Source organism: Hypanus sabinus, chromosome 31, assembly GCF_030144855.1.
Source record: "Hypanus sabinus isolate sHypSab1 chromosome 31, sHypSab1.hap1, whole genome shotgun sequence".
In the NCBI taxonomy this organism is placed as follows: Eukaryota; Metazoa; Chordata; class Chondrichthyes; order Myliobatiformes; family Dasyatidae; genus Hypanus; species Hypanus sabinus.
In genome coordinates, this window is record NC_082736.1 from 21,854,511 (window position 1) to 21,872,392 (window position 17,882).

The 17,882-nt window shown below is 49.2% G+C and overlaps 1 protein-coding gene across 1 annotated transcript in view; it reads left to right on the top strand.

Annotated features, from left to right (window-relative positions):
- The window catches only part of eef1g (eukaryotic translation elongation factor 1 gamma), a 40,126-nt gene extending 24,617 nt beyond the window's left edge, over window positions 1-15,509 (top strand). Inside the window, exons 7-10 of the mRNA XM_059955154.1 lie at window positions 2,161-2,353; window positions 9,834-10,006; window positions 10,835-10,959; window positions 15,218-15,509. Of these exons, the coding sequence (XP_059811137.1) occupies window positions 2,161-2,353; window positions 9,834-10,006; window positions 10,835-10,959; window positions 15,218-15,376 (650 nt within the window). The 3' untranslated portion in view covers window positions 15,377-15,509. The remainder of the gene's footprint in view (window positions 1-2,160; window positions 2,354-9,833; window positions 10,007-10,834; window positions 10,960-15,217) is intronic.
- The last annotated feature ends 2,373 nt before the right edge of the window (window positions 15,510-17,882 follow it).

A 17,882-nucleotide genomic window follows, 5' to 3' on the forward strand; every position in this document is an offset into this window, starting at 1 on the left:
TACTGGAAAAAGTGCAAGGCAGATTGTGAGGGCAAAGTTCATGTGCAAGGCATCCGTTCAGTAGTTCATAAGAGTGCTTGGAACTGTCCTTGAGTTCACTAGAAGTTTGAGGTGATTTCGTATGTCACCAAAGACGCTTGCAAATTTCGTGGAGAGCATTCCATCTGGTATGGGGAAACTGCACAGGATCGGAATAAGCTGCAGCAGAGAGTTGTAAACTCGGCCCCATTGTAGACACTAACCTTCATAGTATCCAGGACACCTTAAGGAGTGATGTCTCAAAAAGGCAATTTTTATCATTAAGGCCCCCCCGTCACCCAGGACGTGCCTTCACATTGCTACCATCAGGGAGGAGGTACAGGAGCCTGAAGGTACACACTCAGTGATTCAGCAACAGCTTCTTTCCCTCCCGTCATCTGATTTCTGAATGGACATTGAACCCGTGAACACTACCTCACTACCTTTTTATTTCTGTTTTGCACTGCTTATTTTAACTATTTCATAAGTATACTCACTGTAATTCAGTTTTTCTCTTATACATGTTGAACTGACTTTATTACTTAAATCCTTCACATAAACATGGAGTAAAAATCATTACATTATGTCTCCATCTCAATGTACAATTTATAGTAATTTATAATAAACAGTATGTACAACAGGACAGTCAGTATAACATAGAATACAGTTGAGTCAGCATGAATTAAGCAGTCCGATGGCCTGGTGGAAGAAGCTGGCCTGTCGGTCCTGGCTTTTATGCTGCGGTACCGTTTCACAGATGGTAGCAGCTGGAACAGTTTGAGATTGGGGTGACTCGGGTCCCCAGTGATCCTTCGGGCCCTTTTTACACACCTGTCTCTGTAAATGTCCTGAATAGTGGGAAGTTCACATCTACAGATGCGCTGGGCTGTCCGCACCACTCTGCAGAGTCCTGCGATTGAGGGAGGTACAGTTCCCGTACCGGGCAGTGATGCAGCCAGTCGGGATGCCCTCAATCATGCCCCTGCGATTGAGGGAGGTACAGTTCCCGTACCGGGCAGTGATGCAGCCAGTCAGGATGCCCTCAATCGTGCCCCTGTAAAAAGTCCTTGGGATTTGGGGACCTATGCCAAATATACAGAGCCCAGAGACAAATTTCACGACATGCTGGTGATTAATTAAACTTGATTCTGGTTTTAAAATTTTTAGATTTTTGTATTTTCTGCCAGATTGGAGGGGGGGGGGGTGAGTGTCTTTGGTTACGTCGGCCCAAGGCCACGAGAAATTGCAGAGTGTTGTGGACGCAGTGCATCACAGACCCCAGCCTGCACTGTTGTGCTGCCTTGTGTCCGCGATTCTCTATGGTTTCACCACACTGAGTTTAAAAAAACTTACCCTTCACGTCCCCCTCTCACCACCAATGCAGTGTTGTGGACAGTCTGCGCTCCGCTGACTCTTCAGAAGTGTAGACAGAGCCCATGAAGGGTGTGCTGCCTTGTGTCCGCGATTCTCTGGTTTCCTGCAGTCACGGGCAGGACACAGGAACAGGCCGTTCGTCCTTCAGTGTTGTGCCAACCCAGCTGAAAAGCAAATCGAAAGCGCCCAAACACTAATCCTTCCTTCCTACCTACCACATCCCTCCATGTGCCGATCCAAATGCCTCTGAAAAACCTCCAATGTATTTGTCTCTACCACCAGACCAGGCATCCACCACACTGAGTTTAAAAAAACTTACCCCTCCCTCACATCCCCCTCTCACCATCAGTACACGCCTTGTGGTATTAGGCATTTCAACCCTAGGCAAGAAGTACTCCCTGTCCATTCTATCTACACCTCTCATATTCTTATAAACCTCTGTCAGGTCTCCCCTCAGCCTCCGTCACTCTAGAGAAAACAACCCAAGTTTATCCAGCCTCTCCTGCCCTGTAAACCAGACAGCATCCTGGTAAGCCTCTTCTGCACCCTCCCCAAAGCCTCAGCGTCCTTCCTATAGTGGGGCGACCAGTTGCCGTACCAACCTGTGGTGCATCTGGAGCAGATGCTGTGTCTTTAGCCTCGAAGAAGTAGAGTTTTGGCCTTTGTTGGGAAAAGTCCCTACCTACGATGTGTAGGTTGCCTGTGATTCGGGGCTCGTGCCAGTGAGCTGGGATTAACTGGGCCTCCCGTTTTCTTCCCCCCCGGCAGCCAAGAAGTTCGCAGAGCTGCAGCCCAAGAAGGAGAAGGCGCCCAAGGAACCCAAAGAGCCCAAGTCCCAGGAGAAGAAGAAGGCAAAGGAGGAGAAGAAGCCCGCGGCCCCCGAGGAGGAGCAGGACGCCACTGACGAGGTCCTCTCCTTGGAGCCCAAAGCCAAGGACCCTTTCGCTCATCTGCCCAAGAGGTTCGAACGCCATTGCTCTGCTTTAGAGTTAGCACGGAGCCGGTAAAATACCTGGCGGTGGCCGGGAATGAGCACAGGGCTAGTCGTAGTGGTGGGGGGGGGGGGATAGGTTTGGGGAAGAACCCCTTTGCGTTGAAGATCTGCCCTGCAGCGGTTGGGATGTGCTTTAAGCCTAAATTTCGAAGGAGTGCAGAGATCTCGGGGCCGGTGAACACAGAGTGGTCCACAGTGTTGTGCCAACCTTTAACCCTCCTATAAGAGGAAACCAGCCCTTCCCTCACACCCACACAGGAACTCAGCATGGCCGGGCAGCATCTGGAAAAGAGTACCGTCGACGTTTCGGGCCGAGACCCTTTGGCAGGACTGCGGCCTGTTTTTCTATCAGCCGCGTCTCTTAAATGTCTCTGCCCCGGCAGAACGTACCATGCAATGAATGCTCTCTGTGCAAAGAACTTGCCTCTGACATACCCCAGTACTTCCCTACAATCTCCTTAAAATTGTATTATCCCTTTTGGCACCGGGGAGAAAGGTGCTGGCCGTGCACCCTATCAGTGCCTCTTAACTTGAGTTACCTCCTCATCCGTCGCTCCAAGCTCCCTCAACCCATCGTAAAGCATGCTCTCTGTTCCAGGCAGTATCCTGGTAAATCTCCTCTGCACTCTCTCCACAAGTGGGGAGGTAATGCTGAGGCTTTATAAAGCACTGGCGAGGACTCGCTTGGAGAATTGAGTTCGGTTTTTGGCCCCTTCATCTACCAGCGTACGTGCCGACTCTGGAGAGGGTCAAGGGAGGCTCTCGGGAATGAAAGGCTTGACAGCTCTGAGCCTGCACTCCGGAAGAATGAGGGGTGACCTCATTGAAACCTGTCGAATGTTGAAAGGCCTGGAAAGAGTGAGTGTGGAGAGGATGTTTCCTGTAGTGGGGGATTCTAGGACCAGAGGACACAGATAGAGTGGATGTGGAGAGGATGTTTCCTGTAGTGGGGGAGTCTAGGACCCAGGTAGAGTGGATGTGGAGAGGATGTTTCCTGTAGTGGGGGAGTGTAGGACCAGAGGACACAGAGTGGATGTGGAGAGGATGTTTCCTGTAGTGGGGGAGTCTAGGACCAGAGGACACAGATAGAGTGGATGTGGAGAGGATGTTTCCTGTAGTGGGGGAGTCTAAGACCAGAGGACACAGATAGAGTGGATGTGGAGGGGATGTTTCCTATACTGGGGGAGTCTAGGACCAGAGGACACAGATAGAGTGGATGTGGAGAGGATGTTTCCTATAGTGGGGGTGTCTAGGACCAGAGGACACAGATAGAGTGGATGTGGAGAGGATGTTTCCTATAGTGGCAGAGTCTAGGACCAGAGGGCACAGATAGAGTGGATGTGGAGAGGATGTTTCCTATAGTGGGGGAGTCTAGGACCAGAGGACACAGATAGAGTGGATGTGGAGAGGATGTTTCCGATGGTGGGGGAGTCTGACCAGCCTCAGAACAGAGGAGCGTCCTTATAGAACAGAGATGAGAAATTTGTTTAGTGCTGAATCTTTAGAATTCGTTGCCACGGGCATCCGTGGAGGCCGAGTCTTTGTGTGTATTTAAGGCAGAGGCTGACAGATTCTTGATTGGTCAGGGCATGAAGGAATACGGGGAGGAGGCAGGAGATTGGGACCAAGAAGGAAAATGGATCGGCCACAATGGGCCAAATTCTGCTCCTATACCTTATCCTTCCCATAATGAGGTGACCAGATCTGAGCAGGGGTAGCCTAAGCAGAGTTTTATTGAGCTGCAACAATATTCAGTCCCGCAACGAACCATACAGCTCTTAACCACCCTAACAGCTTTGCGAGGTGAGACCATAAGGAGCTGAATTAGGCTCTTTCCCATCGAGTCCGCTTCTCCACGGCTGATCCAGTTTCCTTCTCAGCCACAATCTCCTGCCTTCTCCCTGTATCCCTGATCAATCAGGAATCTATCAAACTCAACTGACGTGGACCTCAAGGCGCTTTACCTCAGCCAGTGGGTGCCTCCCGTCCCGTCGTGCCTCACCTGCAGCTCTGTGTCACGAGGGTTTTGACGTTTGAAACTCATCCTTGACTCTGCTGGTGCGAGGCGTATATATAAAAAAGACGCCGTTGGCCACTTTATTAGACACAGGAATGGAACCTGGAGCGGTCTTTTCCGGCTGTTGCCCATCTGCTTTAAGCTTCGATGTGGTGTGCAGAAGAGCATCTCTGAGCATAACCCGTGGTCGTTTGAGTTACAGTCGCCTTCCTGTCGGCTTGAACCCGTCCGGCCGTTCCCCTCTGACCTCTCCCGTTAACGAGGCATTTTCGCCCACAGAACTTCCCCTCGCTGGATATTTTTTGTTTCTCACGGTCATTCTCTGTAAACTCTCGAGATCGTAGTGTGGGAAAATCCCAGGAGGTCAGTTTCTGAGATACTCAAACCACCCCATCTGGCACCAACAATCATTCCACGGTCCATGTCACTTGGATCACATTTCTTCTCCATTCCAATGTTCAGCCTGAACCTCTTGACCATGTCGGCATGCTTTTATGCATTGAGTTGCTGCCACGTGATTGGCCGATTAGATACTTGCATTACTGAGCAAGTGGCCACTGAGAGGACAATGCGATTGTAGGCCTTCAGCATTGCACCTATTGGGGTTGTGGTCTGACCATCCCATAGTTTTCTGGGCGCAAGTCCTGTGTTGGCTGTTGGTTTGGTTCGGTGAGTGTGATCGTGGCTCTGAAGTTGCAGGATGGGTTACCAGGCCCAGTGGGGTCAGATGTGGGGGATAGGTCTGAAATCCCAGCATCTGATCCATATCCGCAAACACTGCCCCCAATGGGTTGGGAGTTGCTTAGCTGACGGCTTCAAAAAGGGACTGTCGACGTTTCGGGTTCCGATCCTTTGTTTGTACTGAAAGATCAAGGAGAAATGCCCGGTTGGCGAGAGTGGTAATAGTGACAGAGACTGGGAGGTGATGGGTGAGGAAGGCAAATGCAACATGAGCACTCGTTTTGGGAGGGCTGGAATATTAAAGCAAGGATGAGCTGCTGAGGCTTTATGCGGTACTTGTCAGACAGTATTTGGACACCTTGTCTAAGATGTACTGGAGGTTCAGGAGAAGGGTACTGGTGATGACAGGGTTAACGTGAGTGGGTGCTTGCTGGTTCTGGGCCTCTACTTACTGGAGTTTAGAAGGGATCTCGGTGAAACCTATCGAATATTGAAAGACCTAGATAGAGTGGGGAGGATGTTTCCAATAGTCTCAGAGGAGGGGACATGGCCTCAGAAAAGACTTATCTTCAGACCAGAGGTGAGGAACTTCTTTAGACGGGGGGGGGGGGGCAGTGAATCTGGTGAATTCATTACCATGGACGGCTGTGGAGGCCTATTCACTGGGTGTATCTAAAGTGGGGGTGGGTAGGTTCTTGACTACGAGGGTTATGGGGGAATGGCGTTGAGAGGGATGATAAATCAGTCATGAAGGAATGGCGGAGTAGACTCCGAGCCAAACAGCGTAATTCGACTTCTGTGTCTTCTGATCTTAAATCTGCGACCGACTGATCCGAGCAGTGTGGGCATTGAACCCTCTACGCATGTTAAGTGAACCACGTATGATAGGCGGGGTGTGACGGTGCCTTCCTTGGGGACTGAATGGAGATTATTATCTTAACTCATATATACCCCCCCGGGCTGAGACATGGGTGGCAATGACTTTGAGGAGCTGTTGGAGATTCAGGGAGATGGTCTGGGGCCGAGCTTTACAACCCTGTCAACTGTGAATTCCACGCAGGAAGGCCTGTTGCCTTAAGTCTGAGCCACGGGATGAAGCATTGAAATGGGGAGAAATTTCTCCATTTCACCTCGCACGTCTTCGCCACAGGGAGCGGCTTGAACAGGCGCCCGAATCCGGGCGAGTCAGCGGGGCCCCGTGTTTGCGAACCGATCGACTTCGGGCTCGGTCCCTGAGGGGTCGGGACTTCTCCGGAGATTGAGGAGGCTGGGGCGAGGGAAGAGGTGTCGTAGATAGTCAGAGGGATCTGAGTGGGCTGGGCGCTGGGTTTGTGCCTGTCCACCAGGTGGCACTCTCTCCCCATCAGATGGCGCCTGCTCCCAGTGGGGGAGATGGCCACGAGGTTTCTTTGAAACTCGGCCAAATGAGCCTCATAGCGTGTTGGATTGATTTATTATTGTCATAAGTGCCGAGATACACTGGGAGGCTTGTCTTGCACACTGTTTACACAGATCCACCCATAACGCAGTGCTAAATAATCTGGAAAGAAATATGTGAATGCTACCGAGAAGTTTGTTAGATCAGAACAGAACGACGGGGCAGACTCGACAGGCCAAATGGCCTGAGTCTGTTCCCATGTCCTTCCCGCCTCTGCAAGGGATGATTCCTTTTTAAAAAAAAATCTTTTTATTAATTTTAAACCAACATAAATGAAACATGAATACAGAGAGTTTGAGAGTACATAATTAATAGATTAAGTATACATTCAAATAGATGATCCGTATATATAACCTCCCAAATTCATTGTAATTACGAAAAAAGAAAATTAAAAAAAAACCCAAAAAAACTAACCAACATGGGCAAATATATACAGTAGCATCAATAACTCCGAACCTCCATCCAAATAATTAAGGATAATAAAAGTAAGGTTTAGGAAAAGTCAGTTTAGCTCATATGAAAATGTTGAATAAATGGTCTCCAGGTTTCTTCAAATTTAACTGAAGGATCAAAGACAACACTTCTAATTTTTTCTAAACTCAAACAAGAGATAGTTTGAGAAAACCACTGAAAGTTGGAGGATTAATTTCTTTCCAGTTCAACAGAATAGATGTTCCAGCCATTAATGTAACAAATGCAATCATTCGTTGAGATAGGGGGATAAACGACTATTATCCACCTTTGGTAAACCGAAAATTGCAGTAATAGGATGCGATTGCAATTTGATATTCAGAACTGTTGAAATAATACCGAAAATATCTTTACAATAATTTTGCAAACAAGGGCAAGACCAAAGCACATGGGTCAATGAAGCAACTTCAGAATGACATCTGTCACAGGTTGGATTAACATAAGAATAAAATCGAGCAAGTTTATCCTTGGACATGTGAGCCCTATGTACAACCTTAAATTGTATTAGAGCATGTTTAACACAAATAGAGGAAGAATTGACTAATTGTAAAATTTTCTCCCACTGCTCAGTGGGTATAAGACAATGAAGTTCTTTTTCCCATTCCTTCTTAATTTTTTCTGATACTTCTGGCTGTATTTTCATGATCATATTATAAATGGTGGCTACTAAACCCTTCCGACAGGGATTCAGAGCTAAAAAAATTTCCGTAATGCCCATTGGACAGAATTTCGGAAAAGACTGTAACATATTCAAGAAATTTCTAACTTGCAAATATCTAAAAAAAAGTTATGTTTATTTATTTATATATTTATGAGGTAAATTATATTTATTAGCTATGTAAAGGACATAAAACTATTATCTAAAAATAGATCATGAAATCATGTTATACCTTCTGTTTTCCGTAATACAAAGGCTTGATCCATAAAAGAGGGTCGAAAAAAAAGTTAGATATAATAGGGCTTGATAAGATAAACTTATTCAAGCCAAAAAATTTACAAAATTGAAGCCATATTCGAAATGTATGTTTAACTACAGGATTGGTTATTTGTTTATTCAACTTAGATAAAGAAAAAGGAAGTGAAAATCCTAAAATTGAAAACAATGAAAAGTCTTGTACAGATTTACATTCCAAATTTACCAATTGTGGGCAAGATACTATAATCGATTCTTGTGTCCAAAATATTAAGTATCGAATATTAACTGCCCAGTAGTAAAATCTCAGGTTTGGCAAGCCAAACCACCCTCCTTAGGCTTCTGTAAATATTTTTTGCTTAGTCTAGGATTTTTATTCTGCCACACATACGAGGATATTTTGGAGTCAATAATACTAAAAAAAGATTTAGGAATAAAAATTGGTAGTGCTTGGAATAAATATAAAAATTTGGGTAATACTATCATCTTAATAGCATTAATTCAACCAACCAATGACAAAGATAGTGGGGACCACCTGGTAACAAGTTGCTTAATTTGGTCAATTAAAGGTAAGAAATTAACTTTAAATAAATCTTTGTTTCTTGGTAATTTTAATACCCAAATAAGTAAAATGATCTATGACAACTTTAAATGGTAAATGTTTATAAATTGGAACTTGCATAGTTAATGGAAATTATTCACTCTTATTAAAATACAGTTTGTTACCAGAAAAGCTACTAAAGTGAGCAAGCAAGGACGAAATAGCAGGAATAGATCTCTTGGGATCAGATATGTATAGTAACAATCATCAGCATATAATGATAACTTATAAGTCCCTTCCCCACGGGTAATACCCAAAATATTAGGTGATTCACGAATGATGATAGCTAAAGGTTCCAAAACAATGTCAAACAGTAAAGGACAACCTTGCCTTGTACCACGGAATAACTGGAAAAAAAGATCTTTGATTACCGGTAAAAACCAAAGGATGGTTCTACCTCTGCTGCTCCGGGGCAGAGAGATTCTGTATCCTCAGAGCAGACATCCCTCCCGTTCCCATCGTAAAGGGGCAACCCATTGCTCAGAAGAGCTTTCCTGATTTGCGTTTGCTGCCAGTCCCCCTCTGTATTCGTGTTTTGAGTATTGGGCTGTTTCTTTAGAAGTTAATCTTTATCCTGCTTTTGAGCATCTTTTTTTTAAAAGAAGGTTCTCCTTGATTTCAGAGCAGTAAATTGGGGCCGCTTGATTAGCATAGCAGAATGAGTTACTGGCGACAGATAAGCATTTTTAGTCAGAGCTTCAGACCCACCATCTGTGAGTAATTTCATTTTTAATAAGTTTTTAAAAAAATCTTGTTAAGGTGTGCAGGTTATCCTAGGGTGGCAGAGGAGCCTAGTGTAAGGTGAGGGTTCGGCTCCCCCCCGCTTCCTGTGAGGAGTTTGTACCCCGTGACTGCGTGGGTTTCCTCTCGGTCCAAAGACCTGCGGGTCAGGGTGGGTGAGTGTGGGCCTGTTAAGTCGCAGTGACGACGCTGCTGGCTGCCCAGCCGAATTCTCACTGAATTGATTTGACAGAAGAGGCACTGTACGCCTGACAGATGAAGCGAAGAGGTCAAATCGTCCGGCCAAAGGGGCCGGTTTAATTTTCAATTGAACCCGAGCACTGGTTAGCAGGGACCAAACCAGGCTGCTGGAATTGCCCCACGCGAAGAAATGGAGCTGATCGGAGGTTTAGTTTACTGCCGCTGGGTGGGGGCACGCGGTAGGGAGGGGGTGGGGGTGGACAGCGTCCACACCTGTGGGACATGATGCTCTTCACCGTCACTGAGCTAAAACCCGGTCGTCTGGGACTTGGAGCTGGCGATACGGTTTTAAAAATATATATAATCTTCAAGGTATTCATCTTTTCCTGTTCTCCACCTCTGCAGCCCGTTCGTCATGGACGAATTTAAACGCAAGTACTCAAACGAGGACACGTTGTCTGTGGCTCTGCCACACTTCTGGGAGCACTTCGACAAGGAGGGCTGGTCCATCTGGTACTCGGAGTACAAATACCCCACCGAGCTCACACTCACCTTCATGAGCTGTAATCTGATCTCGGGTAAGAAGCTTCTTGCACTCCTCCGCCCTCGGCTCCCAATGGAGGGTAGGCCATCCCGTCTCTGTCCTGAGCCACTTTTTCAAGGGTCTGAATTTCAGCCTTGATGTCCCGTTCCCCTCTCTCCTTGGGGATTCCGTTTTAATGCCTGCCTTGTGATATCGTTGGTTAGCCTCCTCGAGGTGCAGCCAGTTTGTGTGTCTGTAACTCTGAGGATGCGGCCCTGCACCGTGCCAGAGGGCCGGGCTTTCTCTGTGAGAGGGTTCAATTACTGAGGCCTTTGCATAACTCAGCGTGGGGAGAGGAGAGGGCATCAGTCGATGGTGTAAGACAGTAGTGCAGCAGGTAGAACCGCTACCTCGTTGTCCCTGGGGTCCGGGCTTCGATCCCGACCTCCACTCAATGACCCCTTCCCTCCCTCTCACATTCCAATGATATGTGGGTTTGGTGGATTAATTGCCCCTCCAGTGTGTGTGCAAACAGTAGAATTGGGGGTGGGGGGGGTTGTCAGATGAGAAAGTGGGGAGAGTGTAAGTGGGTGGTTGGTGGGCTGCAGGGCCACTGAATGCCAGAGGAATGGAGCAGGTCAGGCAGCTTAAGACATGGGAGCCGATTTGATCCATCGAGCGCTTGGCCGTTCAATAATGGCTGATTTATATTCCCTCTCAACCCCGTTCTCTCCGCATCCTCTGACATCCTGACTAACCTCCGCTTCAAACGTACCCATCTGCGGAGAGGAATGGGCGGTCTGCATTTCGAGTGGCGGCCCTTCGTCTAATGTGTCGGCCGGCCGGCCTGCCGTAACCTCCCGTTTGTCCTTCTGCTTGCCAGGCATGTTCCAGCGCCTCGACAAGCTCCGCAAGAACGCCTTCGCCAGCGTCATCCTGTTCGGCAGCAACAACGACAGCAGCATCTCCGGCATCTGGGTGTTCCGCGGCCAGGAGCTGGCATTCCCGGTACGGAGTCCCTTCACCCCTCTCCCCCTCCCCAGCGTGATTCGGGTAGACAGAGCGCGCTGGGGAGACGCCAATGCACAGGAGTGTCGTTGTCCGCGTTCCCTGGGTTGGAGCGTTCGGTTGGACAGGCAGAACCGGGTTGATTATCACTGGCGTCTGACATGAAAATAATTATTTAAATGATTTATTACTTAGCGATACAGTGTGGAACAGGCTCTACCAGCCCAACGAACCACACTGTCCAGCCACCCAGCGATTTAACCCCAGCCTAATCACAGGCCAATTTACAATGACCAATTTACCTGCTAACCGGAAACAAGAGATAATCTGCAGGTGCTGGATATCCGGGTGACACACACACAAAATGCCGGAGGAACTCAGCAGGCCAGGCAGCATCTATGGGGAAGAAAGTACAGTGGACGTTTCGGGCCGAGACCCTTCAGCAGGACCTATACCAATCTTCTGTCTGTTTTTCCATCGACGCTGCCTGGCCTGCTGAGTTCCTTCAGCATTTTGTGTGTGTTGAACCTACTAACCGGTCCGTCTTTGTACTGTCCGAGGAGAAAGCTTGCGAATTCCTTATGGGTATTGTTGGAATTGCACTACGTACTACAATGCTGAGTCCAAAAACACAAGGAATCTATGACGAGGCCTGTGTTGGTCAGAGAATGTGTCTTAGCTGTCTAGAGACGCAAGCCTGGGCAGTACGGTATGAAGAGCAAGCTGTTTGCTCACATAGAAAATAGGTGCAGGAGTAGGCCATTCGGCCCTTCGAGCCTGCACTGCCATTCAGTATGATCATGGCTGATCATCCAACTCAGAACCCTGTACCTGCTTTCACTCCATACCCCCTGATCCCTTTAGCCTCAAGGGCCATATCTAACTCCCTCTTAAATATAGTCAATGAACCGGCCTCAACTGTTTCCTGTGGCAGAGATTCACCACTCTCTGTGATGACCTCACCTCATCTCGGTCCGAAAAGGCTTCCCCTTTATCCTTAAACTGTGACCCCTCGTTCTGGACTTCCCCAACATCGGAAACAATCTTCCTGTCCAATCCCTTTAGAATTTTATACGTTTCAACAAGATCCCCCCTCAATCTTCTAAATTCCAGCGAGTATAAGCCTAGTCGATCCAGTCTTTCTTCATATGAAAGTCCTGCCATCCCAGGAGTGTAGCAAGCTCTTCCTGTCCGTGTATCCGATGAACCCAAAGGAACGGCAGAACCATTTGGTACCAGTCAACATTGAACTCAACATAGGTCTGCCTCAGGGTCTCCAGCTCCGGATTCTTCCAGAAGCCTCCCCCGTGAGTGGGCAGAGCAGTGGAAGCTCAGTGTTCCCTCTCCTCGATGAGCTGACCAGGTCCACCTGCCCGAAGCGAACGGTTTTATGGTGCCAGTAATTCACCTTTGCCCCGTCTCCTGTCAGCGGAAGCAGTTCCGCCGGCAAGCCACAGGCGACGGCCGGGAGCTGGGCTTGGTTGAGGCGCAAGCCATTGGGAGCTTGTCCCTACTATCACCCTGGGTAATCTGTAAATTACATACTGTGCATAAGAAAGCGTGCTGACGGACATTGGGAAATCTGATGGAGGGAAGAAGCTGTTTCTGAATAGTCCATGGGTGTTCCGACTCATCTCCCTGAGCAGAGAGGCCGAGGAAAGACCTGATTTGTGGGGGGGTTAGAGGATGAAATCTCTTCCCTACGGCGAGGTGTCGGTACAAAGTGAAGGGTGAGCTTTGGGGGTGCTTCTCTGTGGGGGGAGAGATGCTGGAATCTGCTGGAGGGAGTAGCGGAGCCCGGTACTGTCAGGAATTTTCAGAGGTGTCTGGTCGAGTTCTTGAGTCACCCGAGACGTGCAAGGCTAGGTCCAAATGCGGGCAAGTGGGGCATAAAGATAAATACAGTGGGCACCATGGGTCCTGTGTGTTACATTATTCTCTGTAAGGCGATACATTCAGTAGATGCGCCATAAATCCAGCTGCTGCCTGTCACGAGCTTGTACGTTCTCTCCCCGTGACCACGTGGGTTTCCTCCCACAGTGCAAAGAGCATAAATCGTCCTGTGATTAGGCCAGGGAGGGCGATTGCTGGGCAGCATGGCTCAGAGGGTCTGCTCCCTGCTCCGAAACACTAAATAAATGTTCGAGGGGGAGCAGCGACCCCCTCTGTGCTGCAGAGGACAGGCGGCGGCTGCGAGAGGCGAGACCGCGTGCGCTGCAGAGGACAGGCGGCGGCTGCGAGAGGCGAGACCGCGTGCGCTGCCCACTCTGCGCCAGGTCACGCCGGAAGGTGACTCAGTGGCAGCCTGCAAGATTGGCTCTGGTGCCACTTCTGTATTCTGCTCCGCAGTACGATCCCGGGGCCGGTCTGCTAAAACTTCCCCCTCCGCCGTCAGGTTTCCAAACAGCCCGTGAGCACCACTTCCCTTTTTTATTTTACATTTCTTACTGCAAAAATAGCACCTTTCGTGATAGCTCACATTGATACTAGAGCTGGTTCCGATCTGCACTTTGCTGTGTTTTTAAGTTCCTATATTCATAGAGGTCTACAAAATAATAAAAGTCATAGATAGTGAACAGCCAAGAGTCCTTTTTCCCTCGGGGAGGCCGTGGGTCATTTAAACCAGATTGTGATCTGGTATCGTGTCAGCTTTTTCCCAGCATGGCATGATTTCAAGATGAGGGCAAACAGGTTCACAAATCACATACACCTGCGAGTGTGTAAAATAATCAAAGAAACGTAACATAGAATGGTACAGGCCCTTCGGCCCGGCAAGTGGTGCTGGCCTTTAACAAAGTTGGGTCCCTGCTTGGAGTATCGTGAGCAGTTCCGGGCCCCCTCTCTCGGAAAGGTTGTGCCGACGTTGGAGAGGGAGCAAGGGGAGGCTGACGAAAGCGATTCTGGGATTGAGCGACTTGTAGTAAGAAGAGCATTTGATACCTGCGATCACTGTGAGGGGTGATCTCATCAAAACCTATTGAACGTTGAAAGGCCTTAGTAGCGTGGATGTTTCCTCTGGGGGGGGGAAGGGGGAGTCCAGGACCAGAGAACCCAGCCTCAGAATACAGGGGCGTCCTTTTAGAACGGAGATGAGGGGGTATTTCGTCAGCCAGAGAGGGATGAATCTGTGTGGAACTCCTTGCCACAGGCGGCTGTGGAGGCTGGGTCATTGGGTCTGTTTAAGGCAGAGGTTGACAGATTCTTGATTGGTCAGGGCATGAAGGGATACGGGGAGAAGGCAGGAGATTGGGGCTGAGAAGAAAATGAATCAGCCGTGATGAAATGGCGGGGCAAGTGGCCTATTTCTTCTCCTATATCTTAAGGTTAACCCACTCCCTGTAGTCCTCCACTTTTCTTCCACCTCTGTCTCTTAGATCTTAATCGATTATCTTCAACCACCACCCTCGGCAGCGAGTTCCAGCCACTGCCACATTCCCCTAAACGTCAAAGGATGTCCTCTGGTATTAAAATGATCCATTGCCTCCCTGGGGCCAGAAAAGTCTCTGGCTGTTCACTCTTGCCACCTCTATCACTTTGCCCCTCATCGTCCTCTGCTCCAAAGGGAAAAGCCCTATCTTGCTCAAGCATTCCTCTCCAGTTCAAGGTGGAGAGGGCAAAACGAGTATCGGTCAGGATAGTGTTGGGGCTTTTCAGGTCAGTTCAGGAACGTGGTGGCTGTGGGGAAGGAGCCCTGAGATGCGGGTTGTCAGGCACCTGTACTTTCTGCTTGATAGCATCAAGAAGCCCGGATGGGGGAGACCCTGATCATTGTTTTTAATACCTTCGTGTGTAGGAATTTTACCACACGCAACAAAAAACAAGTGGACAATTATAAATCATAAAGTATTTAAAAATAAATATGGAATAAAATGTGCATAAATACTATGCAATTACAAAAGTTTACAGTGACGTTGCTGAGGTGATAGAAGGGGTGGTGGGGGCCGAACTGGAATGGTTGATCATTAAGGAGAGCGGATTTGGAAAAGGCAGCTTGCTGTGCGGGTGGTGTCCGCGATGATATTTTCCGGCCTGCTGTTTTGTCCCGGACACGTACGCGCCCTGCAGCGGCCTTTTCTGTGGACCGGACAGTTGTACGCTGGGCGATAATGGCCGACGCGGCGATGCACTCTGTGCCGGGGCGCTGGAAATTTACACGGTGCCGGCCAGCACGTGGCGCCGTCTATTGCGTGACGGGTGCCTGCGGCGGTAAACCTTGACGCTGCTCTGACCTGTTCCTGTTTTCTGTTCATCTGCGCAGATGTCTCCCGACTGGCAGGTGGACTATGAATCATACAGCTGGAGGAAGCTCGACAGCGATAGCGAGGAGTGCCGCACCATGGTGAAGGAATACTTCAGCTGGGAAGGACAGTTCACGCACGTGGGGAAACCCTTCAAGGAGGGCAAGATCTTTAAGTGAGCGAGAGACTTTACAGGCTCTGTGTCCCGATTCTCCCCCCCCCCCCCCCCCCACCCCCTTCAGAGCTCGTGGCAGTAACATCGGGCCACCGTTTTTAAAACGCAGGCGCAAAATAAAACAAAACTTCATCTGACGGTCTTGCGTTTTGTTTCTGTGCCGTCGAACTTGGTCGGGCAAACTTTACTCCTAACGTCCAAGCTAACACTTCATGTATTTCTTCCCAAGCTACAGCAGGCAGCCAGCTCCTTGCAGACCCAACCCAAAATAAACTTTCTTTTATATGGGGAAGTATAGAAACATAAAATAGAGGCAGGAAAGTCGTTTCCACTGGTAGTTGAGACTAGAACTAGGGGACAGAGCCTCAAGATTCGAGGGAGTAGATTGAGGATGGAGATGAGGAGGAACTGCTTTTCCCAGAGAGTGGTGAATCTGTGGAATTCTCTGCCCAGTGAAGCAGTGGAGCTTCCTCTGTAAGTAGGTTGGATAGAGTAAGGGAATTGAGGGTGATGGGGAAAAGGCAGGTCAGTGAACGGGGGGGGGGGGCAGGCTCGATGGACCGGATGGCCAACTCCTGCTCCCGTTTCTTGTGTAAACTGCAGGTGGTACACATGGGAGACAGAGGCAAACTGCTGTTAACCCTGTTAGTCAGGCAGTGTGGGCGAGAGTTAAATTGCTAATGTTTCATTCCTGACTCGGGAGTCATGGGTGCTGCTGGCTGAGATAGGAGCAGAATTTGGCCATCCATCCTGGTCTCAACCCCATTCTCCTCTGAATCGACCACGATGGATGGCCAAATTCTGCTCCTATCTCAGCGAGAAGCACCATGACTCCGTCAGGAATGGAACATCAGCAATTTAACTCCACTCATCAACCTCCACTGCCTTCACAGTTGCCCGTGGCAATGAATTCCACAGATTCGCCATCCCTGGTGAGAGAAAGCCCCTCGTAGCTTTTCTGAAGGGACGCCCTCCTCGCCTGAGGCTGTGTCCCCTGGTCCGAGACTCCCCCGCTGTAGGAAACATCCTCTCCATGTCCACTCTGTCTGTGGCTTTCAATATTCAATCAGTTTCAGTGTGATCCCTGCTAAACTTCCAGCTAGTGCAGGCGCACATTAACCCTTTCGTTCCCGGCATCATTCTTGTGAAAGCCAGTGCCGGCTTTCTCGGGGAATGGGCCCAAAAATGCTGGTAATTCTCCAGACGAGGCCCGGCCAAAGCCCCAGCGTTACATCCTTGCTTTTGTATTCCAGCCCCCTCGGAGTGAATGCTGAGCCCTCCGCGCTGATGCCTGTATGAAAGGATCTCATTCCGCAGCTATTGTGCAGCTGTGGGGATGAGTCACCGCCCTTTCGTGCCTTGTGTCTCTCTGCCTTCCGTTTTAATGAGCTGTTGTTGACTCAGGGAGTAACAATTCCTGGCAGCACTCATTAATTTAGAAAAGGGATTTATTCTGATTGTTCCCATCTAAAGCCAGTGACCTGCCTTTGCACCAGAGCAAGTCGAGGGCGTCGGCTTGGGCAGCAGGTAGAGATGGCGCCCTCCGACTTCAGCGACGCGAGTCCGAGCCTGGCCTCAGACTTATTGAGCGTGAGCCCAGTCCCCGCGCTCTACGGGACTGGAGTCCTACCCCCAGTCCGTTGTATTAGCAACGGGAGTGGAATCCGTGTTCTCCCGCCGCTGTCACGGTTCGCCGTGTTGCGCCTCTGCACACCGCTGTTGTGACGGGTGGTAGTCGAGCTGCTGCCGCTCTCCCATTGAAGAGAGGTTTTCGCGCACACGGCTGTCGTCACTGGGTGTCTTCCCCCTCCTGTATTACTCTGGAGACTGTTGTGCGTGAAAATCCCAGGAGATCAGCAGTTCCTGAGATATTCAAACGGCCAAATGCCACTCGGATCCCATTCTCAGGTTTGGCCTAGAACAGCAACTGAACCTCTTGGCCGAGTTGCCCCGCGATTGATCAAATATTTGCATTAACGGTGCAGAGTTAGAGCACCACAGCTTGTGAGCATCTAGAACGAATCTGGCTCGTCCCGCTGAACTATGTCCAAACCATACCCCTCTCTGCTTGATCAAACTTCGCAGACTTGGAACCCGTGTCCACCCCCTCCACCGGGAGCCCTTTCGTTCCCCTAAATATTATCAAGTCCTAACCTATTCAACCTTCCCCTACAAAGTCCCGGCAGCTCACCCACACCTGCTGCGTGACCCTGCTCTCCTCTCTAAATTCCTTCTGCCTGCCCTTGGCGCCTGTATGGGACAGCCACGCTGAACACCCCTGGTGTGTTGGGGAGCAGTAGAATTGAGAATTTGTGAAGGGGGGGAATAGTTATAGATTATAATAGTAAAGATAAATGACTTTCTTTTTGACGAATAACTTTTCATTAGTTTGAAATGTATAAAAACGAGGTTTGCAGAGTCATGGAATATGGAGTGGCCTTGGTCGTAAACAGCTGCTTCAATCTGAATGCGATGGTTAGTGTGGATTTGTGTAGCGGAAGGGGGGGAGG